The 26,464-nt window shown below is 33.8% G+C and overlaps 1 protein-coding gene across 2 annotated transcripts in view; it reads right to left on the reverse strand.

The window, feature by feature from the left end:
• The window catches only part of GEFmeso (Guanine nucleotide exchange factor in mesoderm), a 75,026-nt gene that overhangs the window by 47,616 nt on the left and 946 nt on the right, over positions 1 to 26,464 (reverse strand). The window contains exon 1 of one of the 2 annotated variants that reach the window (XM_069058537.1): positions 7,178 to 7,217. The exons of the other annotated variant lie outside the window; for it this stretch is intronic. Coding sequence (XP_068914638.1) covers positions 7,178 to 7,202 — 25 coding nt within the window. The 5' untranslated portion in view covers positions 7,203 to 7,217. Of the gene's footprint in view, positions 1 to 7,177; positions 7,218 to 26,464 lie in introns of those variants that run through there. 2 annotated transcript variants of the gene reach the window in all.

Below are 26,464 nucleotides of genomic sequence, written 5' to 3' on the forward strand. Positions count from 1 at the left end.
TCTCGGTTGACTGCGCTGATTTGTCCCCCTAGTTGCTGGCACAATGGATCGTTTAAAATACCATCCTTAATTATTGTTATATTTGTCGGGAGAGTGACATGTAAACGGATGTTCGAAATATTCGTTTTGATTTTTTGTTATTCGTTCAGTTACAGTTGTTATTGCTGGCTTCTTTATTTCCTTTAGCTTTTTCTCGCAAGTCTGTTGCATTGTTCGCATTTTAAACGTCATTTTTAAATTCCACCAAGAAAGTTATCAACAAAACAATTGTCGGTCTCTGTGGCTGAACTGCGTGCGTTAAGCACGCTTGCATGCCAACGTATTTTTTAAAACGTACCTGCCGATACATATTTAATGGGGCATAATTCAGGAAACAACTCTGGCCAATTAAGTCTACATTGGCTTCTAGTAACTCCGTAGTAGCTCTAATAGTACTCTCATTTCATCAGAAAACATCACTTCTGATTTTTTGAATTTGTCGAATCGGTGGAATTAAAGTTGATTACAGAGTGACATGAACGTGATCTGCTTCCAAAAGTAACTCTTCTGGAAGGCTCCAGGTATGGCCTTTGTATTACCACACTTTACTACGAGACTACGAGTATGTCTACGTTTGTCAAAGCAGAAGAGGAGAGATAATGAAATTCTAGGAAGACAAGAATGGATGATGACGGTGAAAATGAAATGTACGCTTCAAAAAAAAATAACTCTTCAATGTCGAGTAACAATTTTGATGGATTCGAGTCTGATGTATTATCTGATATTATCAATATCATCACTTGTAATTGATCCTCTTTTTATAATCTTTTTAAAATAATTTAGTATTTTACTTCCTTTAGGTGAAGTTGTTCCCTTGTAAGATGTTATAACTTCTAGTTAAATAAGAATAGACTAGAAAGTAAAATCTGAAGATTTTGTATCTAGTTCAGTTAATGAAAAAGAATTAGTTCAATAAAAATATAACTGAATTCTTTTGGGGCGATCTAAAAAATCGAGTAAAGTCTAGTTTACATGCTACTGTTGACAGCCTTACTACACTTCTCCCAAAAATTAACGCGTCACTTTGGAAAATGCGAAAATATAGGCCGTGCCAAAAACCAAGTAACCACCACCTGTCGAATTAAGTTGGTGAAAACAAAATTACACTAACTGTAGGTATAATGGAATTTTGATATTACTAGGATGCTAGACCAATCAAATCTAAGTACACAACGTTGCCGGTTGATTTTTTGGGTAGAATGCAGTGTTGGTGGTTATTTGGTTTTGGCAAAAACTATAGTTGAAAGTCGTAAATAAATCACACTAAACTCGTCACGCGTGCTTTAAAGGGTTCCTTATAAACTTGTATCATAATATACTATTTTGGTTCTTAAATGTACAATTGTATTGAATAAAAAGTTTTACAAGTAATGTAAGTTCTTTTTAACGTTAAACCATTACATAACGCTAACAGAAAACGTTACCGACAAGTTCCCAGTGTCGGTTAATTTTTACAACAATATTCGTATTTTTTATGATTTTTTTAAAAGTTAAATTTTTAATTAGCTGTACTATCGGCGCCAACGAAATGTGAACGAATTTCTGGTGCCATAGAAACGTCTTCAGTTTTGTTCTACATTAAATAAAACTTTGTTCACTGGCGTACTATATGTATGGAAGTTAAGAAAAGATTTCTATTACCTATAACTTTCTATTACAATTTTTACAATTTTCGTCGAGTTTGGCAACAGCCCTCGCTTTTCCCATATCGGTCAAGTGTCGTGGCAGGTATATTGTTTAAAAATAAATTAAATCTGTTGACTAATTATGTTTGTGAAAATTGTCACAAATCTGTCACATTAACGCACGCCTATGATTGATGCTTCAACACACACTAGGAAAATTTGGCGTTCACATTTCGATGGCGCCGATAGTACCACTTTTTATTGAAGAGAATTGTACCTACTTAGCACTTTAATCTTATTCATCGAAAAAAATATCTAAAAACATGATTAAATATATTATTTCTGATTATATTAAGTAAATGCATTTTGATTTTGTTGTAAAGGATTTGACAATAAACGACATTTTTAAAAAAGATTTCGACCGAGAGACAGAGATAGATAGCAAATACAGAATATGTAAAGTGTAAAGTAGTCTACAAATAATCATCTTACAACATGTGAATATTAAGGTCTACTGAAGATTGACATTTTATAGAAGTCGATGGTTATAAACTGTCAGACATATTCAACTTTTGAAATAAAGCACTGGCTCCTGGTTTAACAGTGTCTTTGCTGTATCGTATAATCTCCCTATATCAGGTGTGAGGTTATCTCAATAATTTTCAAAAGTCAGAAAAGCTTAAGGTGAAAGCAAATTTTATACTAAAAGAGAAGAAATAAAGACGATAATGACACTGAAAAATACAACTGAACATATTCAGTAGCGCAAGCGCCTTTAAAAAAAAAAATGGTTGACATACAATTGACATTTAACTTTGCCAATCTAATAAGCATCGAATAACTAGTGGCTCATACCAACATAACAACACTTTGACAATTGTTTTAAAGAAAAAATGAACTTTATATTTGATTTTTGCCGTTCTGTAGCATGTTGTAGTACAAAATAGAAAAACAAAGGTTATGTCAGGCCAGATTTTTAAAAGATTATTGTAAGATAAAAAGTAATGAAAACATAAAAAAAAAAACTGAAAATGACAAGCAAAACAACTACTTAAGACATTTGACGATTTGACGGATTTGACGGCTCGACACAGTTCGCACAATAAAATTTTAGAGACTCACAATTCCACGGGACTCTTGATATACGTTCTTTTATAGACACTTTATAGATATAAACCGTTCACCATTGTTTTAAACACGCAGTAGGACAAGATATTTTTTTGTTAGATTGGAGTCAGGTCCTGTCATATGACGTTTCGTTTTTAAATATTGGCATTGTTGTCAATTTCGTCATTAATTTAGTTAATAATAATTTACCCAGAACTGCCCTACAAATATGTATGTTTCATTTCAATTAAAATTTTACGATTATTGTTCCCAATGCGTCAATTGTTTAAAAAATACAATAACCTCGGAGCAGTGTTCGGTTGAATTATAACCTAAAATACATTTGTTATGACAAATCACAATACTGCCAACTAAAATGTCAGATTTTCATAGAAAGTCCGAATTTGAAACAATCGTGAATGGTATATACAGGTTGTCCCAGAACTGGCGTACATCCCGTTAACCACGTGCTCCGCTCTTTCTGCTGCCATTTCAGAATAAATATTTACATTTGCAGTTAACGGGATGTACGCCAGTTCTGGGACACTCTGTATATGTAATTAATGCACCTGAATCGAATCTAACATGAACAAATACGGTTCAGCCGCCACCATTGATTATTTCGTAGTATTAAAAGTTAAAATTTCTCCCTCCTTGGTTATGTTCAATATCAACAAACTGTAAATAAAAGATTGAATTGAATTGTCAAGGGTTATTTTTTTGAAAACTGTTTAAGAATCATTGCCTCAATATCACATTTCAGTAAAGTAAGAATAATTTCATTAACTAAGTAATTTTCTTTCAATATATCTTATGTTTGTTTCATTTCATCAATACAATTTTATAAAGAGAAAATGATGCCAATTAATGTCACTCACACGACGCGTTAAGTTTGTGACCGTTTCTGAATAGAGCAATTGTCAAAGAATGACATTGTGCGATTCTGTTTCAAAATTTAACAATACTGTTATTGAACAATATAGATTTTGTATAGATCAAACCAATCAACAGCTTCATATCATAGCAACTACAATCTTGTTATATAGCAATATTGGTAAATTTTAAAACAGAATCGCACCAATTAACATCTGTACTCGTACTATTGGGGACAAAATACATACCTTGGTCATCATTTTTCTGCAACTTCAAAAAAAAATTAAGGTAAACCAAGCATTAACGTCAACGTCAACATCAACGTCAACGTGGCACCTTCCACCGTTCAAAAATTTAGAATCGTCTCCCTTTCTTCTGAAGAATTGTTCATGGGCCAATTGCCTTGTGGAAACCTTTTCAATTTTCCTTCTTTGGAATTTCTCATTCAGTGGTCCATTTTTCGGTATTTTACATTTTGTAATGATGAATCTGACAGTGACAGTGGGTGACAATGAATGACAGTAGTATCCTAATGCTTGCTTTACAACTTTATGTCACTCAACTGACTTTGACGACCAAAGTAATTTGTCCCCAATAGTACAGTTGCGGACAGAAAAAGTAGGACAAGTCTTATTAAGAAATTTAGCTAAAATTGAGTTGAGTAAACCGGGCTTACTATAATAAATAAACAAATATTTTAACAGTAACCACAGAAAGACTAAACAGACTTACATTTGCGAAGAAACCTGGTCCTACTTTTTTCTGTCCGCGACTGTACGTTTTACTTTCAATTTAAGGATGTATTAGCCATATTAGCCATACAATCTTGGATAAAAGGATCTGAAGTTCGAAATTATTAAATATCGGTGCCCTATCTGTGATAAACGTAAATATAAATGACACAAATGATATCCAGAATTAAAAAATGTGATTTCAATAAATTAAAAGTTTATTTATTTTTTAATATGGTTATGTTATCATCAACGTTGACAATCGACTCTATTTGGAACGGGTTAAACTTGTCAACACCGTAATACTTTTCATAGATTGACAGCTATGCACAGAAACGTCATGTGCCCAGTTTGATGTTATAAAGACGCTAATTTCTCATTTTCCCTAACTCTATCTATCTCTAAATGAGAACAACGAAATCAAAAAAAGGCCTTACAACGTAATTTTATTCTAGAAAATTTCGGACACAGATTCGTTTCAATTGTTCCGCTGATTTCAATGTCACCATCCTCCAACTAATGCGCCATGTAAAAATCGAAAATTGCATGAATTATAATTCTTCGAAAACGGTGTTGTAAAAACTAACCAAATTTTGGAAAAACTTTCGATTATTTAAAAATTAAACGTACAAAAATGTTGAAAAAAGCTGGTACTTTTTCTATAATATTTTTTTGGCTATTATACTCGTATTTGACAAAATCGTATGTGCATTTCCTAAGAGCACGTGTAAAATTAAAATCGCAGTAATAACTCGTAAACGGTTTATTGAATTCATTTTAATTATTTTTTTTACCACATTAGAACAATGAAAGGATCAACTCCACCATTTTTTATTAATTTTTACAATATTTAGGTAGGGCTGATACATCCCTAACCAAAATTTTTCATTTTTAATAATACATAATACAAAAATTCGATGCGCCAAATTAATTATTATGACTGTGTAGTGAAAATCAAGAGTTTCAAACTTCCCTTGAACCCCAAAATACGGGTAGTTTAGATTAGATCCGACTAATGCACGTTTTCCGTCAATAAAAAAGATCCCATAAATGTGGCGTTTATTTGATAAAAGCTTCCCATATAAACATTGAGGGGGTGTATTGGGACCCTTCACCCAGAGCTCTATAACAGCATGACATAAATCTCACAATTCTTATTCATTCCCTTGACCACACCACAGGGGAAAAACCGTTGTAATCAACAAACTTGGGGTGGACTTCAATCAACTGTGTTAGTTTGTATGAGAAAAACTCAAACAAGGCAGAAATCAACGCCACACCTACTTTTCCCCTCTGATTACTAAAATGTGTCCACTACTGTTGTAGCGTCTCCAACGGCAGTAGAAAAGCAAGTTTATTTTACATTTACACGTGTTCTACGCTCATACTGCAATTTCAATTAACACCTAAGCGCCAAAGCACGCTTCGTTGATACATCGACCGGAGTTGTAACTCGTAAAAGCGTTCAGCTTGACACGATCTCTACCGTGGCTACAAGATACGATTAGTTTACCATTTGTACAGTTGTTTCAGATAGAAACAAAACTGTATCCGAGTGTTTAGAGTTAGATCAAAGGCTAAAAATTTAGTGGCAGATAACTGTTTCACACAAGTCAACAAAAGGAGCTTTGGTTTCATGAAGGGTGGAAATGTGAGAGCATTCACAGTTTGAAGCAAAATTTTATTCTACTAAAAATATTTAAAACATGAAATATTTAATTCATTTGGATGATGAATAAAAATATTTTTTCGAGATAATCTTTCAAACAAATATGACATGACATTACATTTGTCAAATTTAATCAAAATCATTACGTGGGAAAAAACGAACACAAACTAAAAAAACTATGGGAGACATGTATTGTTGGTTGCATCACAAATTTTTTAGGTTCATTATTACTCGTGAATCACCTTGTATATGGATAATTATCAAAGGTCAACTTATAACCATACTGAGTCTACAAATTTTCAACGTTCCAAGTTCTTGTTTCTAAACATTCTTATTTTTTACTTGAAGGAAAATGTTTACAAAATTATTTGGAACGAAAGAATGAATGCAGAATAATTCTGGAAATAGTAAACTAGCCGTCTTTAACAGATAATAAGACGCAACGTCTAGTCTTGTCATCAAGAGTAAGTACATATAACAATTGAGACGCGAAGGGAATTTACTTAGCACGTAAGTACACGAAGGCCATATGTTTGGATTACAATTCAAAAAAATAAAGAGCAAAAACTAAAAGCAGCTTATATGAAAAGACTAGTTGTGCAAATGTTATGGGAAGAGGGAAGTTTATCTTGGGAAAAATTAAAAACCTGTTCAACCACTTCAATCTGGTCTGGAGTTGTTTGTATTTTCTATTAAAATTACGCCATTCGACGTAACGGCCGCAAAAAATTAATTTTCAGAAAATAAAAATAAACACAGTTGACAGGTGTTACGAAACGTGTTTTCTGCTTCACATGTATTTGCCAAAAGCGAAATCTTACACTAATTTCCACAGATTCTTACTCAACAGTTGTATTTTTTGTCTGTCACAGAAATAAATTCCGAAAAACCAAGAGAAATATATTATGGTCTTGCAACATAAATAAAACATTTTACACCATTTTTGTTACTAAAAAGCCATTATATCCGTTTGAATACCGGTGTGTTAAATCAAAATGACTAGTATACGAGTAATAGTAAAAAATGTGGGAAGTAGGACCACCTACCGACCCCCTTTTGACAAAAACATAAAACACCCGAACCGAGCATGTGCCAGACAGAGACACCCACTGTAACACACAATACAAAATTACCTTCAACTTGACCCAAGAAGTCCATTTTTGGGAAGAGTAAAACAAACTGCCCACCTACACCATATTATATAAGATGGTAGCTGATGGAGAGTACGTAGTACGTATACGTAAGACTGGGTACACACTGCGTACACTGGTTTAGAGCTAGAACTGCAGAGGACAGAACTTGGAAGGAAGACAATGTTACATTATGCCTAATATGGTGCAGGCGGCAGTCGGACTGTTTTATGGAGCTCGGTATTCAATACGGCCTTCTATCTCTACGTGTACGCCGAGTTTTTATTGAAGATATAAATAAACCGTGATGAACTCGGTTCAAGAAAGGGCAATGCTTGATACCATCGAGGAAATAGCTTGGCGCACACCAGACCTCGAAAAAACGGCGGTGCGCAAAATTTCTCTCTCAACTGTTGGAAGTCAAGGCTTTACTCTCGCAGAATTACACGCAGGTGGAACAAAGTACCTATCTTTTTTTATTGAAATTACACAAGTTCCTTATTATTGATTACACCGAACAAAAATGTCGGCGGTGGCGGCGGTTATCAAAAAGTTGACCCTGACATCATACTTCCTATTCATAAAAAGTAATAAATATTTCACATTCGGCCACAGACAAAGTTTTCCTTTGACCCGATATAATTTTATACATATAATAAAAAATGACGGAAAAAGCTTTTGGTTTCAAAATAATATGTTAATAGTTCAAGAGCCCTAACTTCAAATTAACAAAAATTTAAAATGGGTATGTATATAAAAAATGTAAGATACCATAAGACAAATAATGGGTTTTTTAAAATTTGGTGTCGAAGTTGGAGTTGGTGAGTCGATTGTGAATGAACCACTCGCCTTAAAAACACCGATTTTTCAAATTGCAGATTAAAATAATAAACAACGGAAAAAGTGATGTAAGATTTAAACCACTGATGAACCACTCGAAAAGACTGATTTTTGAAACTGCATATTAAAAACACCCAATTTAAACAGCTGATCAGACTTGTATCCGGTGGTGCTCTCACAATCGACTTCAACGCCAATTTCGACGCCAAATTTAAAAAAACCACCCGTTACAAGTATACTACAGTGTGGAAATTAGTTATGGAATAAATTCAGTAATTTTAAAACTAATGACATTTGTCAAAAACGCTGAAACAGGTCAATTATTATTATTATAAAAAAAAAATGTTGTTACACAGTCTAGGACTGGTTTACAAATCTACGAGGGGCATGATGACCAACTCAATAGACCGGGACCAATGGCTTAACGTGACTTCCGAATCACGAGATAGAATATAGCCTTTTTTTTTATTTTTTATTTTTTTTATTCCGCCCTGGGTCGGAATGGAACCCGCGACCCTCGCGTCCCTGAGCCGAAACGGACTCCCTTAGGCTATATTCTGCCTATTAATTTTTGTTTTTCATAATGCTTATTGTAAGTTACTTCACTTGTTCATGACTAAACGATGAATTGAAAAATTTGGTACCTTACATAACAATTTTTTTGAGAAAACGACAAATTTTACTTCAAAAATTTAATTTAATTTTTAATGTATGTATTCTCGTGTCAAAAATGGATTACTCCCTAGAATTCGAACTTTTAGGGAAATAACGTTTTTCATGTTGTGTAACTAAAATTTTCAAAAGTTATTTTGAATGCCTAAGGTTGGTTACTTTGAATTGAGAGATTAAATCCAAATAAATATGCCGCCAGTAACCAAAATTGATTGTGAAACGAAAAATCATCTATCACTTAGCGAGAAATTAGTCATTTGCAACTGTTACAATTAATTTGCTGTCTTACATTTTTGGGATGTCTTTTGTTTGTCACCAGAAACCACATAGCCTCCAACCTAACCAAATTTATGGCAACCTAGTAACGAATATCCCTAAATCCTAGGGAGTAATCCATTTTTGACACGAGAGTACTTAATTTTTTTTCTATGTGGTTATTTAAAATCAAGGGTTTACTTCAATAGACGAAAGAATTTAGAAGATTTACTACAGAGAATTCGCGCTGACCTGGAACAAATCAGCCCTGACATTATTGAGCGGGCTGTACAGTGTTTACACTCCTGCGTAAGTGCCAAATAGTTGGCGGGCGGCAATTTCAACATTTGCCTTACATTTTATTGTTAACCTTAGATGATTGTTTGTTTTTGTTTGAGTTCAATTAAGATTTTTACATTAAAAATTAAATTAAATTTTTGAAGTAAAATTCGTCATTTTCTCAAAAAAAAAAACGTTATATAAGGTACCAATTTTTTTCATTGATCATTTAGGTAGTTGGAAGGTCTATCAAAAAGAGAAGAAAAAAGTGGGGGTTGTTATTTTAAAAAAATTAGTGATGCTGATGACGTCATAACTCAAAAATGGATGTCATGAACAAGTGAAGCTACTTAAAACGAGCATTATGAGAAATAAAAATTGACCTGTTTCATCCTGTTCGACAAATGTCATTAGTTTTGAAATTATTGAATTTATTCTATAAGTAGTTTCCACACTGTATACAGGGTGGAACAAAAGTATCAAATATTGGCTGTAACTTTTTAATTTGACAATTTATGAAAAAATGTTTAATATAAAAGTTGATTGGTGTATTATCCTGCATCATCTGATCTTTCTAGTTTGTTCCTATCTTTTTTCGTTTTGCTGCTATGGCAATCAACTTTGGTTTTTTAAATAGTACCCATACATTTTTTGTGATTTTCAAACAAGCGTATCTTTCTGTATTCATAAATACAGTTTTGCCATTATGGGGAAAAAGAATAAAATTTAAAAAAAAAACAAAGGTGATAAAATTAACTTACTAAGTAATAAAATGCAATATCAAGAATGTTGACAATTTTTGTTGAAGGTCATGCATGATAATAAACCATTCATAATTTTTCAAATTAAAAAGTTACAGCGATTATTTGATACTTTTGTTCCACTCGGTATAACTATGTCGCAGGCATATAGCAGAATTAGGCGTTTTGCAAAACAGCGTCACTTTGAATAATAAGTAATAACTTTAAATTATTGAAAATGACTTGCCGTTTTCAGTCATTTTGCAAAATGCCTGATAGCAGTTAGGCTTATTGAAGACACCACAATATACTGTTGTAAATGAGTAGGCATTTTGAATAAATCCCTTTATCATGCGCAGTTTTTCAGAGCAGGTTACATTGATGTTAAAAAAGTCGAATAATGAAAAAAAAAGGTAAGGAATTATGGACATTTCCATTTGAAAAATTTCACAAAAAAGCAAATTATTTAATTATGTATTGTCAATTATTCCAACTGAATTATTCCTGATTTGAAATCATTAAACTATCCATTTATAAAAAAATGTTTTATGCATTAGAGATGAAAATTTTCTTTGCAAATGATTGAAAATGTACAATGATAGCAATACAAGAAATTTCTTCTTAAAAATTTAAATCCGAGTCCCCTGAAAGCTATTGCAATTTCTTTTAAGATCATAAATTAAAAAACTGAATAGTTTAAAAATAGCTCCATTTCTTTGTTTTTCATTCACTTGAATTTTCAAAAAAAAGTCGGTAAAATTATTACCTAAGACATGGTTTTGGAAATGTAATCCTTTAATATTCAACTTCCTGTCACACATGCTTCTCATTAAGAATGCTCATTTACCTCTGACTCCTATTAGTAAGACATTCTCCTCAAGTTGTTTGGTGAGTAATAGCAAAACCACAGTTGTAAAGATCGTAAATCATTTATAAAAAATAAATATTACCAACACTTGTTTGTTTTACTGCTTACCGCATATTAAGTTTTATAATTTAATTAGACACCGACAACGTGGAGTTAAATAAATAAGCTGTACTTTCAAAAATATTTCTTTGTCTATTAAATTCTCGCCACATTACTCCAGCAGAGTACACACTTTGTTGCTGAAACAGCTTTCGTCGAAGGTCTTGTTTGTTAGTCTGCACAAACACCAACATTATGTTTTATTTTTATATCGCCAGAAAAAATGTCCTTTAAAAATTAAAATAACGGGTGGAATGATTTACGGTGCTACTTTCGGTTCAGGTTCTGGACACTCTTGATTACAACTAAAAAAAATAGCAGTGAAAAAAATGAGACGACGAAGTTAAAATATCACTACGTACCTACTAATTTGATAGAATGAAATGATCTAACTATGTATGTATTAATATTTTCCCTGAATCATACTGTATTACATAACAGTTACACTTCTTTATGTTACGTTTTACTATTTCTCCAATAGTTCAAGTTTTTCATAAAAATCCCACACGAGCAACCTGGCGAACATGTTTACCGATTATTATCAATAACACAACTTAATTGTACATCCGTTTGATGATGGTACATTGTCGATCGATTAGAAACTGTAACGTAACGAGACATTCTTCCACATCTTACACATGTTCGCCATTGACAGGAGAAAAAATGACAGCTCCAGGAATACCTGAAAAACTGAAACATCTCCACATAGCCGGTTGGTTATTATTAGAATCTCGTTCCTCATTCTTGTCCCCGCCAGCGTAAATACAGAAGGATTTCTCGATATTATCTTTGCTCAGCTGTTAAACATTCAAATGTACTGTTTACTTTTCAAAGGGTAACCAAGTTCAAGAGCACAGTTAAGAACAAGTGCCTTCAGAAATCTTTCAAGACGAGGAAGATTTTCTACGACTTTTAAAACTTTCATTAAAGAACTGATTTATTCTTAGAAACGATTGCTAGAGGTACTCTGTACAAATTTAGACTCAGTTGGCGTTTATTTACCTTGGAGTTTTTCGAATTTGGTCGCACCGATGACACGTGTTACGTTTCTCTTTGACAATTCTCGTAACAAATATTTACCGATCACTGTTACTCTACACTGGGATAACACTACCGTCGACACTTTCGATGATTTAGTAAAACGGCAAAAAGGAATTGCCAAATTAAGCCAAGGTATATTGTTTTAATCGATTTGTTTCACATTATCAAGTCGAATCCGTTCAACCAAGAAGTCCTTTCTTCACACCAAGTTCCAGAACAGAAATACAACACCTGAAATGCTTTCTAAAACGGTTCTCACATATCCATGCACCCTATTTTTAATCCGTCTTCGCTTCGACGTGATGCCACGATGGATACACTAATTTGTTAAAAACGTCTAGACCAGATATAACTTGGGCGTACTTCCACAATGGATTGATTACCCGAACGACATCACATCGCCGATACATGTTATTAACACAAAGAACAGAGAGGCGGCAAGCTGTTTGATTTTTCTCAGTCCTGTGAGACTCTAATTGCGATTTAAACACAGAGCGTGCACTCTAATAAATCATGCTGGGGAAAGGAGTAACATTTCAAAAATTGTTACCGGTGAAAACTTAATTAGTCTGCAAATGGTTCGACGAGACATTACACCTATGATTGAACGCAAGCTATTTTTGTTCGTCAAGTTACTAAACGCTGCTTTTACGGACGTGTAAAATTAGGAGCGAGATTAAGAAAATGAATTTCCGACTGTTGACCTCGGTTTACGTTCACCGTGGAGAAAATGCAAATGGAAATACTTGAGCTCAGATAATCACGAAATCATTAATCCACGCAAACTGTACTCCCAGGACTGTAATAAACTGTAATTACTTATCGGAAAATCTACACATAATTCAAAATTGTCACTTTGACCATCTCGGTTAAGAAAACAATCTGCACGCTTTTAAGGTATGTAACAAGAAAATGTTAATTCGGAGGCGCGCCGGGACTCATCAAAATATTAATTAAGTATGTACATACTTAAACCATAAATTAGAATAAAATTCATATCTTACTTTTATAAAGATTAAGTTAATTTAATCTTAATTTCAGTTTTCTCCATTTTAAATTTTCTTGTTAACTTCAGTTTGAATGGCATTTGAGAGCTCTCAATAGAACATCCAGTCTCGTTCAAACTTAGCAACTCAACGAAAATAATACCCTTACAAGTTTTGGTATCATTTATTATCCATTTCTGTTTGAAGAAATTATTCACCATACAGCTACAAAAAAAGAGATATGGGGCGGCCATGGAGAAGAAGATTTCGTTAAACGTGCAGCGTAACTTAATAAACTGTCACCTGTCAATTTACGTTGACTTTTAATCGAAAATACAAAATATTTATGATAGAAACCATAGCCATGTTTTCCACAGCTACTCCTTATTTTTTTTTTTATTGATCATGTTGTAAAGTTATCTTCCCCTTTTTTCAATCAACAAAAAGGTAGGTACTGATATTTATAAATTTAAGATGTAGAATTAAAATTACAACTAATAATCTAAGATGTTTCCTTGATAGTAAATTAGTAAAATGACTAAAATGTAAGAATTCGAATGTGAAATCTAGATAAACATAGAGGTGTCCTAAAACTGCCTCCCCGGAGAAAAAAGAGAGTATTTGGGTAAATGTAATAATCTGAATTTTAAAGAAAAAAAGTCCTATCTCCTATCCTAAACCTGACCAATCAGAGTTGAGCACCATCGAGGTAGGATGACCGCAATTTTGCGTTGCCGGGATTTCGAAATCAAAATTCCAAGTAAACTTTTCTGTCTGTCTAGCAACCTGTCCAATTTTTAGTAATACCTGAGGACGAGCTTCGGCACATGCCTGTTTTCAATGGGGAGGGAGTTCTGGGACAGGCTGTATACCTATTCCCATTCCCTATGGGTAAGGAGAAATTATATTTTAATAAAAAGCAAAAGAATTATATTTTTTAATGGTTTTTCCTAATGTTTTGTACTTAAAACATAAGCCCAAATACTACAAAGTTATTCTTTCATTTGGAGTATTTGCGGTTATTTTTATTGTCATATTTAAAATTAGAAATTGTAGTGGTACTATGGCGGACAAAAAATTTTGGCCGTCATTGTCTGTCAATTCAAAAAAAAAATATGTAATCCCTACTTTATTGTCATCATGATTACCGTCTTGATTATGAACGTTATTTTTTGGGTGGTAAATTTCAAAACTCAAAATTATTTTGTCATTTCTACTACACAGAACGTTTACCTCAGGTTAAGTATCTATGTACGATTGCTCTAATTTTGTTCATTCATATCGGATTTTTGGAATATCTCAGCTTCAAACAGTTTAAATTGATTGTCAAAATGACAAGAATCGGAAATGGGGTTATGATTCCTAAAGGTTTATTTACACTTTACTTGAATGTCAAGAAAGTGACGGCCAAATTTTTTTGGCCGCCATAGTACATTGTACCAGCATTTAATTCTAAATGGGTGCTATTTTAGTTTAGTTTAATATACTGCTCGGAAAAAATGCGTTGTTTTAAATAAAATTTTACACACATATTCAGGGTACAGTCAGGTCAGGTCAAATGATTAAAGTTTAGAGCAATTCGGCGAACAAAAAGTTAAAAATTGGGCTACCCCGCTCTCGAATACAGTCCTGCATTCTGCGCATCATGCTGGCAATGGCGTTGTTTATGAACTCCTGTGGAATGTCTGCTACGGCACCCTGAAGTTCTTCCAAAGTTGTTGGAGGATGTGGTAAATCGTCAAAGAATTTCCCCATCGTACCCGAGACTTTATCAATGGACGATAAATCGGGGGATCGAGGGGGCTATGGCAACAATTCAATTTCTTCCTCTTCCAAGAAAGCCAAAGAAGCTCGAGCAATATGTGAGCGTGCGTTGTCTTGCTGGAAAATACCTTCTTCTATGCTTTTAACATAAGGCACAACAATGGACCCTAACACTTCATTGTGTACCATTGGGTTGTCATAGGGCCTCGAATAAAAAATAAGCGAGATCTGCTGTCGTGAGCAATAGCACCCCATTCCATTACTCCAACAGTACGGTATACATGACACTCAACAGCAAACGTTAAATTTTTGCGTTCACCTCGTAGTCGCCTCACCCTCTACCGTCCATCATGGGCTCCCATACAAAATCGGAGAAAAACACATGTTGCCACTGAAGAGTCCAGTGTTTACGTTCTCTGCCCCATTCCAGACGTAGGTGACTGTGATCTGGCGTTAATGGGAGCACCAAACGCGGCCGTAGGCAATGGCATATAGTACGCATACGAACGGGCCTACCTTCTGCTGCATACGAGTATCACTGATCCGCAATGGATCGAGTGGTACGCAGTTTGTCTCTGAGGGCCATAATTCGGAGGAGACGATCCTCTCGTGGTGTGGTTCTTCTGGAAGCCCCAGAGCCTTCAGAACGACGTGTACGGTGTTCTTCATCCCATGTCCTCCAAGTTGCCACCACACTTGCTACGCTTCGCTCTATACGTCCCGCAATTTGGCGAAAAGAAAAACCACCTTCACGAAGCAAATTGTGTTAACTGAGAAAAATTAGCGTGTCTCCTTCTGCATTTTTGATTGAACTGACGTTATCAAGGTAGGATAAAACGGGCATTTTTTTTTTCACAGATAACGTTATCAAACCCAATAAAAAGATACTTTGGTTTTCAACAAAATATTGATAACGACCGTGAGTTCTTTGTCCCGATTCCTTCTAACTTTAACCATTTGTTACTGACTGAATCTGTGTAAAATTTTATTTAAAAAAACGCATGGTTTCTGAGTGTTCGTATTTCACTTGCGAGCAATATACAGAGAGCTTTTTTTAACTCTGAACATAGCCCATGCTTAGTCCCTATGTTCACTTTTAAAAAAACGCAGATCAATGCATGTATCTAAACAAGTAACCAACGTTACGACAATATAGGTACTTGACAATAATAAAAGACAAGTTGTTTGAATTATAATTGTGAAAAAATCAATTAAATTACACATAATGCCAGGCCAATCGGATCATAAAAAATGTGCGTCACGTTTTTTCAGTCACTTATCCCGATAGACTAATTCCATTAATCGGAACAATTTTTAACATTATTTCAAAATTTAACAACCACGGATGCGTCGAGTATAAATTGGTTGCATAGCAAATACTCTCAATGCATCGATCTGCGTTTTTTAAAAAACTGAACATAGGGACTAAGTATGGGCTATGTTCAGAGATAAAAAAAAGCTCCTTGTATGTATTAATATGTATATATTCTAATATTTTTCATAGTTCTGTATTCTAGCTGTACCTCTACTGTGGGTTCAGAATGGTACGGGATCTTCCAAAAATTAAAAGTCAATAAAATGTTTAAAATATACTTGAAATAAAAAAGTCAAAAAATGGTAATGTCTTATTATCTCCGTAGACTAAAAAACAACTTCTGTTAATGGCTAATTTAGATATGTCACTCGTATGTTATTTGCGTAGGTACAAAAAAGGTTGCAATTTACAAAGATAATGTCTTGTCTCTCCACAACGAAAAGACAGTTTTAATTCATATTTTTTACCCAACGTGGAACGTGCTACGTTATAATTTGAATTAAATTTTCTGGGGCAATAAGCAACCCAATACAGGGTGTATGAACTTTTACGTAAATGCATTACAAACTGATTTAAAATCTGGAATAAATTAGCCTCAAAATGTACATACATATAACCCCCTATGGGTAAAGGCGGAATTTTTCTGTTGTGATATACTTCGTCCAGCGAGAGATTGGAAAATTTTAAATTGTAGGCTTCTAACCCAACAATAACAATACAGTGATGATTCCGCCAAAATGTTTGACAGCGTGACTCCCTTTTGATGAGAGAAAATTTTTTGGCGACCCCATACTTAAAAATGTACAGTTTGAAGAAAGAAATGCAATTCTTCATTAACTAGAAAATCTATCTATTTCTATAGTTATAGAAATAGATCCAGAGTAGTTGTAATGTAAACTATAAATCCAAGGTATTCGGTGATTTAAAATAATTGTGGATAAAAGTATGGCAACTATGTACGAAAATTTATGTGGCAACTGTGTGGGTACGATATAGCTGATATTTCTTTGACAATTCAACTCGCATTCTCTCGACCAATCAGATTTACGAAATTGATCAGCATGGACCAATCACGTTTGTTTTAAAAAAATTGCCGCGGAAATTTTCACTAGTGAAAATTGCCACCAAAAATTTCCAACAAAATGTTTCCACTAGGATATTTTATTTTCTATTTTATTAAATTTTTCAATCTTCGCTCGGTGAATTGTCATGCCGAATACAAACTCGTGGGTATGAAATTGCCGGAAATTTTCTCCTCAGACCACTCGTATTTGTTTCTTAAGACAATTTTCACTTGTTCGCTTCGCTCACTCGTGAAAATGTCGCCGAAACAAATACTCGTATCTGAGATCGAAAATTTCCGGCAATTTCGTACCCACTCGTTGTATTACTATTGACAGTTCATAGTCGCGCAATTTTGAAGATTGTCAAATCAATGTGCAATGGTATAAAAAAAATCGGTAATTGTTCACTTTAACTACTTCTGGAATTTTCACGTTTTTTCTGGTTAGACAGCCTCAGGGCGTCCTCCTAGATCGTTTCCCACCATTCAAACCTTGTGCAAATGCCTTTTTTTTTCTCTCTTGTTGTGTTTCAAGGTCGCGTCAAATTCGCGCCAATGTCTTAGTATAACTAATGGGTAAGGAAAATTCATTTGCACAAGGTTTGAGTGGTGGAAAACGATGTAGGAGGACGCCCTGAGGCTGTCTAGCCAGAAAAAACGCGAAAATTCCAGAAATAGTTAAAGTGAACAATGACCAAAAAATCAAATGCACGCTTATGAAATGTCATACAAATGTCAACTCTACCCCACCCACACAGTTGCCACATAAATTTTCGTACATAGTTGCCATACTTATCCACAATCATTGTGAATCACCCAATCTAGTATGTATTATTATTAATTGAGATTCTTTTGGAGTTTTTTTTTTTATTTTTGAAAATTTACAGATATAGGTACATAATTATTATCTGATCAGAAATGGAAAAATCTTTTAAAGTCTTTTTTGGAAAAGTTTAATGAAACTGGCAAAATTTGTAACAAAAACTAGTCGAAATATTTGCTGATGGACCACTTTTGGTTGAAAAGAATAATTGCAAACAAAACAAAATGTGGAAATAAACTCGATCTTGGAAAGGATCTCTTTTATTTTGTGCTTGTTACAGACAGCCTACCTACATTTGAGAAGTTGGTTATCATCCTACTACTTGCTGATTCATGTTTTCTTATTAAATGTATAATTTTTCGTTAATTTTAATTACGTTACTTTTTATAAATTCTGCATATTCTCAAAATACCCACACTTTCAGAAACATTGTTCTGGACCATTTAATTATTGGAAAAATTAACTACGAGTATTGAGTGTCAACATATTGAATGACATACATATTCATATTCATTAGAACGCTTCTTTACAACAAAAATAAAGCAATTTAACTATAGTAAATTGCAGACGAGTTAACAAGTGTGGAACCATTTTGCAATTACATACTACCTTCTAGGAAAAAAAACCTGTAATTCATGTCAGAGTTACTTTCGATTTAGAAAAACGTCTAGAATTAAGTAATTCAATCTCGCATGACTTTCTTCAGCGCTGGCAGTACCTGATTAGTGATTATGATGATTAGACTTTTTTCCAAACACAGTCCACACTCAAAACTGTTACGACCTTCTCAACTCATTTAAATCAGCATTTCAATACGACACCTCAAACAATACAAACAATAACATCAAGTACACTCACCATTACAAAGACGATTTACAAATTCCTTCCCACAAAAGGTTTTTCCGTCAAGTGAAAGAGAGCACTGTAACCGCAAACAAAGTCGACACTTACGGAGTTCGATTAAACGCAAATTGCATTAGCAGAAAAATCAATTTCATAATAGTGCGGCAACGACTGTATAGACCAGAAGAAGTTTCAAAATATTCACAGAGCGACCCACGAGTACCAGTTCTTAAAACGTACCTGTCCTGCTGTAAGTAACGTGCTGCCCACACCAACAATAGCACATGTTGTTCTTCATGCGTTTACCCCACTTATGGACAAGAGTAACGGTGTCAAAATTGGAATGAAATGTCGAACTCTTCGCAATATCCTCGTGTAATGAGATAAAATAGCCGGAAGTCGAGGAATCAACGAGATAATCCTAGTTTTCGGGCCGCTTTAATTGATTTTTTATAACATGTGGCGGGTCTGGACGGTGCTTTCGACAAAATGAAGTGATTTATTCTGCATTTTATTTATTTTGTTGTGTCTACCCTTTGGTCTTTACAATGTTTGTATGCTAATAATCCAAGCATATTTATACATTCGTGTTTAAACATGTGACCGTGTTCGTGCATTTAAAATAAAATTTCAAGTACTAGTGCCACTCCAGAAAATGCAAATAAACAAACTACTTTGGCTATTGCCAACCAAATGTAGTTGTACACCTGAACGTCAGACTATTACTAATAAGTTATTAATTATTATATAAGACAGAGCTCACCATTATAGGTGAAAGTTTGCGTTAAAAATATGCATGTGCTACAATATTCGAGAAACTACTCTCAAAAAATTGCAACATTAAAATTAACTTGTCAATAATTATTTGCATTGCGTTACGTTTCAAACGATTTTTGTATCAACGCGCCAGTTAAAATTAGTACTATTACGACTGAGTAGCGATTAAATCTGTCTACTCGTACCTACATGAAACGGGAGAAATATAACAAAATTAACACAACATGCCCTATGTCGGCAGTTAGTCGGTGATTGATTATCTTACAATTACTATATATTCCAATAAAGGAAATTTTATGTGGAGCATTTACTGCAAGACTCGTTTGGTGGGATTGTTTTCTGTTTAAATTATATTTGTTGCCACATTTATTTTTACAGACGTCGACGCACTGCTAATTGAGTACGTTTCTGCATTTTTCTTTCACCGAAGCAACAAGGCCATCCGTAGGAGACACGATGGATTTTGCATGGAAGTGTCGTTCTTAAAATAGCTGTTGTTTCCCCTGATATGGTAAAATGCATTTGTGATAAACTTGATGTCTAAATGCATATCTCTCTCGGTGCAAAAATGTACCTGCTATCTCTTGTTTACAGCGACACTTGTAGTATCATGTTTACTGTGATAACATACTCAGAATCTCACGGAAAAAGTATTGCTCAATGCCAGAGTTCTGCATGAGAATTAAACGTATTAATATAATAAAAACAAAACTCTTGAGACGTAACGGTCGTTGTTATTTGTTGTCGCCCTCGTAACGCTCGAGCAGAAAGACAAATCAGGGGTATTACAGTGGTTTGTGGCGCTCAAAATTTGAACCCTACCCGATAACATTTTATTACTTCCCGTTGAACACTTATTGAATAGTTTGACCCACGAAATATCAAGCTCAAGGATCTCATTGTCATTAGAGAAATGGGCCAAATGGAACGCTAAATAAAAAGTTGAGAAGCACTGCACTAGAGCAACTTTAGAAATTTTAAAATGCTGTACAAGGGCAGATCTAACATAATATGGACATCTGATTCCTTAATCACTGTGGTTTCTCATGCATTTCAAACCAAGATCTCACTTGAGAAGATAGCCGAAGGAGTGGGAAATTGTATCTGCTTGTGTAACAACTGGAATAAAGCGCACGTTTTTGGTGTAATTAAACGTAAATTAACTGGAAAACTGATGTATCGACTTCAAAACTACTCTTGATAACTTAAGTTTGTTCATTTTTTCGTAACACGGTTACAAAAACTCATCAAGAAGATGACATGCAATGCAAACATAATCGTGAGAGCATCAAACATGATTCTCGCAGTGGGTGATTTGCAACGAGTCAGCAAACTGTTATTAAAGCTGATCAATATGGGACGAAAGGACCCAGAATTGAAGATTCGTGAAGTAGCTGATGTTGACATCATGAGCTTGTCACCTGATAGTACAAAACCATAGAAGAGTGAAACTGTGTCGATTCTTCTCTAGAGGAATCAAAAGCAATTCCATCTTCAGTCTTCTGTGATTTTGGAAAATAATCATGACTGATTCTCTTTCGAGTGATTCAACCATAACAAGGGAATATTATGCGAATGTTCTAAGATAAGGTATGGTGTGTCTATTGCAGCGGCTTCCTGGGTCAAAATCAATATTTGCGATCCATCTTCTCATGTTCCTTCTTGACTATATTTGATGATGTACGAGTAAAAGTCAATCGCAGCAACAGACAAGTTGACATTTCTTTGGCAGTTCATAGTCGCGCAATTTTGAAAATTGTCAAATCAATGTGCAATGGTATAAAATGAATCAAATCCACGTTTATGAAATGTCATACAAATGTCAACTTCACCCCATCCACATAATTGCCACATAAATTTTCGTACATAGTTGCCATACTTATGCACAATCATTTTGAATCACCCAATACATATAACAAAAAATGATAGTTACACTTGCATCTTAACATTAGACCAAATTCTTGAGGAAAAATTAAATAAATTTGAGGTAATTTTTATTTTATTCGGGACTGAACAAGTGAAGTGATGAAACAAAGAAGTTGCTTCTACGGCCAGGATACTTCTTTTAATAAAATGTTAAAAAACACTTGGAAGTAAAATTTTGTAAACTTTGCATTCGCTAACAACTTCTTGTTGGACAATTCTTGTATCTTGAGCCTTTATCCTTTATGCACTACTTTTCTTTCAAATTTAGAAAGATATCTTTCCTCAAAAGCGTTTGTTTATGTACCAAAAGGGCGTTTCTTATAATCCGTTCGTGTTTTCTGATTTTTTGAAACAGAGTGGATAGTACAGAATAACTACAAAGAAGTTTATAGATATTTAAAAATTTTGTTTTACGTCAATCTTTAATTTGGGATTTTATGACTTTCGCTACAGTCACTTTGTCCTTGTTGTTCAATACAAAACATCATAAACCCATCAACAAAGCGTTCAAGCCCAGTATGACAACCAGATGTTGACTTTGGCTTCACATTAAAGTTCCCTTCTGGAAACTTATCGGAAAGAAAAATGAAAAGGTCACTTCGAACTTAATTCCAATATTAATTTTTCCACATTTAATTAAATAGTTTTTACTTTTCAGTTACATAATTGCTATCCACAATCACAATTTTTACTAATTTTTAAAATAATGTTTGTTTTTTACTATAAGTATAATTCAGAATAAGTGGCATCGCAGTAGGCGTTGATTCTCTAAAGTGAGTTTTATGTTATGTCAAAAAAATTTGGTAAACATGTGAAACCGTCATTACTTTATTCTGAGGTTCTGCGTTACATAATTTTGACATGGTTTTCACCCACAGCAGAGATAACCCCCAGACAAATAATACACTTTTCATAAATGAAACAAAGAAATTGGAAATATGTACTTATAACAAGAAAATAAACACAAAACGATTCCAATGATAATATCAAGGCCAAATTAAAAGCGAAGGTTACCAACAGCATCGAAACTAGGGTATTATTAGCAAGAGTCTTGCTGCCAACGTAAATTTGAATTTCCAACGCCTACCGCGATGCCACTTATTCTGAATCATAATATACCTACCACCAAAACTAAAGCTTTAGAATTTAGATAATAGCGTCTGACGTCTACGAAAATAAAAGTCCTGTGGATGTCAACACTTTTCCAAAAAAAATGCAACCAAATTCATCTAATATTGATCATTTCAATCAAATAATGTCAACCCAAAAAAGAAGAAAAACACTGGAAAATAACTAAATATCATCTCTACACCTGGTGTTTTTATTTACCTCAATTTTCCGCCCATTTCCTGCACAAAAAGTACAGAAAATTAAATCCGGCCCATTTTACATTTTCAAAACACCCTTGTTAAGAGTGTAATTAATATAAATGTCAACGCCTCGCTGCCTCCACCGGTTTAATTTAATTTTGTTTGTGACTCGAAGTTATCTACTTTGTCTTTGTTGAAGTTAATGAAACAGCTATTAGTGCCTTCCTATTACTTTTCCATCATATTCCTCGAACCGAATGAAAGACGTGGCGTGTTTACCGAATACAAATTCAATCCGAAAGTACAGTATCAGCAAACACTTTGAATAATGGAAACGTTCTTTATGGGAAGCACACCGGATCTATGTATCATATAATATGGAAACGGAAGTGAATTTATACGTGCCTTAACGGCAAACGTTCACTGTGTTATGGGGGTACATCTATTGCTGTCTGTAAATATTTGTATCCGCCGAGTCCGTCTGTAAATATTGGCGTCCGCCCTCTGCGGTTACCTATTCGCGTATCTTGTTAGTGGTTTCCCGGGGCTAATAAAGTTATTGGAATTTTTAGTGGGCTCGTCCGTTGTTGAGGTGTTCCGTGTAACTGTACGAACGAGGCCAAATTCAATATTACACGGAATAATCGTGAATTTTACGATTTTTGGAACCTGAAATCAAGACTCGATAAGATGGTAATGGGCCGACAATATTCACGATAACCATCGCCGAAAATAACAGAAATGACCAAAACAGCATTCCCAAAAGTAATTACATTATACGAATTTGTAAGGCAATACTTGGAATAACCCAGTTTTTTAATTGTACGCAAGTATTGCAAAACTTTTACATCAGAATTTCATAAAAATATGTCCTCCAAAACGACACTGAATCCGGTAAATTTTATAAATATTGATCAACAATGAAGAGAGTCACTCAATGGTCCAAAGTCTGGCCGTAAATAAATACGACGGTAAACAAAGGTATATCTGTCCTTCATACATTAATTGTTGCATGTAAGTGAATCAAAATATGATAACGTTGGCATTTTAATGACTATATTATATGAAGCGTGTATTTTTAAGTGAAAGAAAGCAAGCAACCGAGAACTTGAACTCTTGTTAGAAACGAGGAATACCAAACCATTTTTCACGGTAAACAATGAAAATAATTTTCGAAACTTCTTTCGGTTTCGTAAATTGCGACTAATCCATCTTCACACAACGGTACAATGAAGCGTAAAATGAGTGCGTTTCACAACGACTAATCTATTAATAAATATTTAGACCTAATATTAAGCAGAGTAAATTTTGTACGCAGCTATTACATCACTTTTACTGCACACCATAAATGTTTTCTCTAATTTAAGTTATCACCATGCGTGAACCATATTTTTGTCCTAAATTGAGAGAGGGTGCGACAGTTTTGCCGCTTTTGTAGAAAATAATACAGAGTGAGTCGTGGACCTCATCATTCTTAATTATAAGATAATAAAAAGTTTATGGCCCCTCAAACTTGAAACAGCGATTTGTAAATTACGTTTTCTCGGAAATGAATGAACATTGTAACTTCACTTTGACGTATTGTTTTCATGCATTGAAAAAATAACTGAGTCGTTTGCAAAGATTACTGGCACCAGAAGTACGCCAGTCTATCGGAATCGATATTACTGGCACCAGTTTGTCAGTTTCAATTAGTTTTACACTGACAGAATTTAACATAGCGCCAACTGTTCTACTAGCACATATTGGAAGTTGTAGTACAAATGTCGTCTTTAGAGCTTCAGAAAATGCTAACAAAAAGAAGCGAAAGGTTAATGTCGATCCGTTAACTAGCCCAGCAAACATCAATTCCTCATTTAGTTCTCAACGCTTCAACGGAAAATTGTCATGCAAATTTTCAACAATTTCTCCTTTCACTCCCTTTTCATCACTTCAGTTTCCCATCTCGCCAATTAGTTGACCAGTGTGGATGATGACGCATAAATGACCCTGGTCCGAAGAATATGCACTATTTATAGTTTAGTATCGATATACTGCAAGCTTTGCAAAAAAAAATGCGAGGCCAAATTAGGTGTAGGGTAGAAGAGTCAGTCAATTTTGGGCAGTATTTCTTACACTTAGCCGAACAGAAGACATTGGGGCGATAAAGTACACACTACCACCATGATCAGAACTGTTGCCATTTGCGTGGCGCCAATAATCTTTGCACGTAGAAACCCGACTCTATAGGCGTTTTAGTGGATTATTTTAGTTCTAAATTTATTCTTCTTTGCTAAAACTTTATTTTAAACAAATTGGAGAAGAAATAAATTCTTGTAAATCTCTCGTGCAACGTTATTATCTTTAATTGTGGATATCTGATTCTTTAAAAAGTCTACTTATCACAAGAATTACTCATCTACAGCATACGCATGTCAATTTATATTTTTATTTTTCACATCCACGAAGATAAGCTCTTAACTAATATGAGTATTTTAATAATTAAGGAAAATAATCTATAAAATTATTATAAGTTACTATATTTAGAAAGATGTCGTAATTAATTACTTTTGTTGACTATTTATATTTCTTCAATTTTCCGTTATTATAAGGCTCATGTGAATCAGTGTGTTTATTTTTTAAGATGTTAATCTAAAGCTTTGAACAAATTGAATTTTCACTAATACAAGTTTTTTTTTTGTAACTATTTGAGACAACCAGATGTTCTGCTCTTTACGAAGAGTTCGATTAAAAAAAGGATAGATACCTACGCAAAGCATAAAATCAAATCTATTTTTTTATTAGTTATTAATACATAACTCAAAATTTGCTAAAACTGCGATTTTCTATGTCCAGGTAAAAAATGTGGCATTTGTCCTTATTACATAAAAATTACGTAAAGTCCATTCAAAAATCAAAAAACCACTACCTGTTGCTTTAGGCTGGTAAAATTTAAGAAACCCTAGGTACATATTTTTTCATACTATGTTGGTAACTATAAATTATGACATTTATTTGATTCAAAATAAAATTCAATTGCTTTGAATTTCGTTCATATTGTTTTATTAGCAGCACGTTTCATTTAATTATTGATTCTTATTATTTTTACTTAAACATGCCCAGAAAAACAAGACACTTAATAAACATTTAACCTCAAAATAACAAGTCTCACCAAATTTTACACTAGACAGCGTTGCCGATAGTAATTATCGAGGAAAATGCGACGTTGGCGGTTTTTTGGTTTCTGAATGGACTTTAGGTCAAGATATTTCTGAAATAGGTTCAAAAATCAGAAATTTCTTAACAAATTTGGGCGTGTTTACAAATATTAATGTATATACATGATTTGAGAAGTTGAAAGGGCCTTTAACGTTCTAGTAATAATAATTTTCTTTGAGGAAAATTGAAACCACATTCATGTATACTTTTTCGTGGTTCATATCTCTATTTATAGATTTAAGTCTATATTGAATGTTTTATGGTTATTTACTCAGTAAAATGGTAAATATGAAAACTGACATAATCCGGAAGTGTATCAAAATTTTATTAGTTTTACGATGTAGATAACTGAGTGATAACTATCAAACTGTGTCATGTCAACCAAAAAAAAAAAGAAATCAAAGAGAGTACGTGATCTCTGGCAAAAATATCATGGATAAAGTTATGATTAAGCACATAGCAATCAGTCTTTTGATATTTTCACACGTATA

Source organism: Tenebrio molitor, chromosome 1, assembly GCF_963966145.1.
Source record: "Tenebrio molitor chromosome 1, icTenMoli1.1, whole genome shotgun sequence".
NCBI lineage: Eukaryota > Metazoa > Arthropoda > Insecta > Coleoptera > Tenebrionidae > Tenebrio > Tenebrio molitor.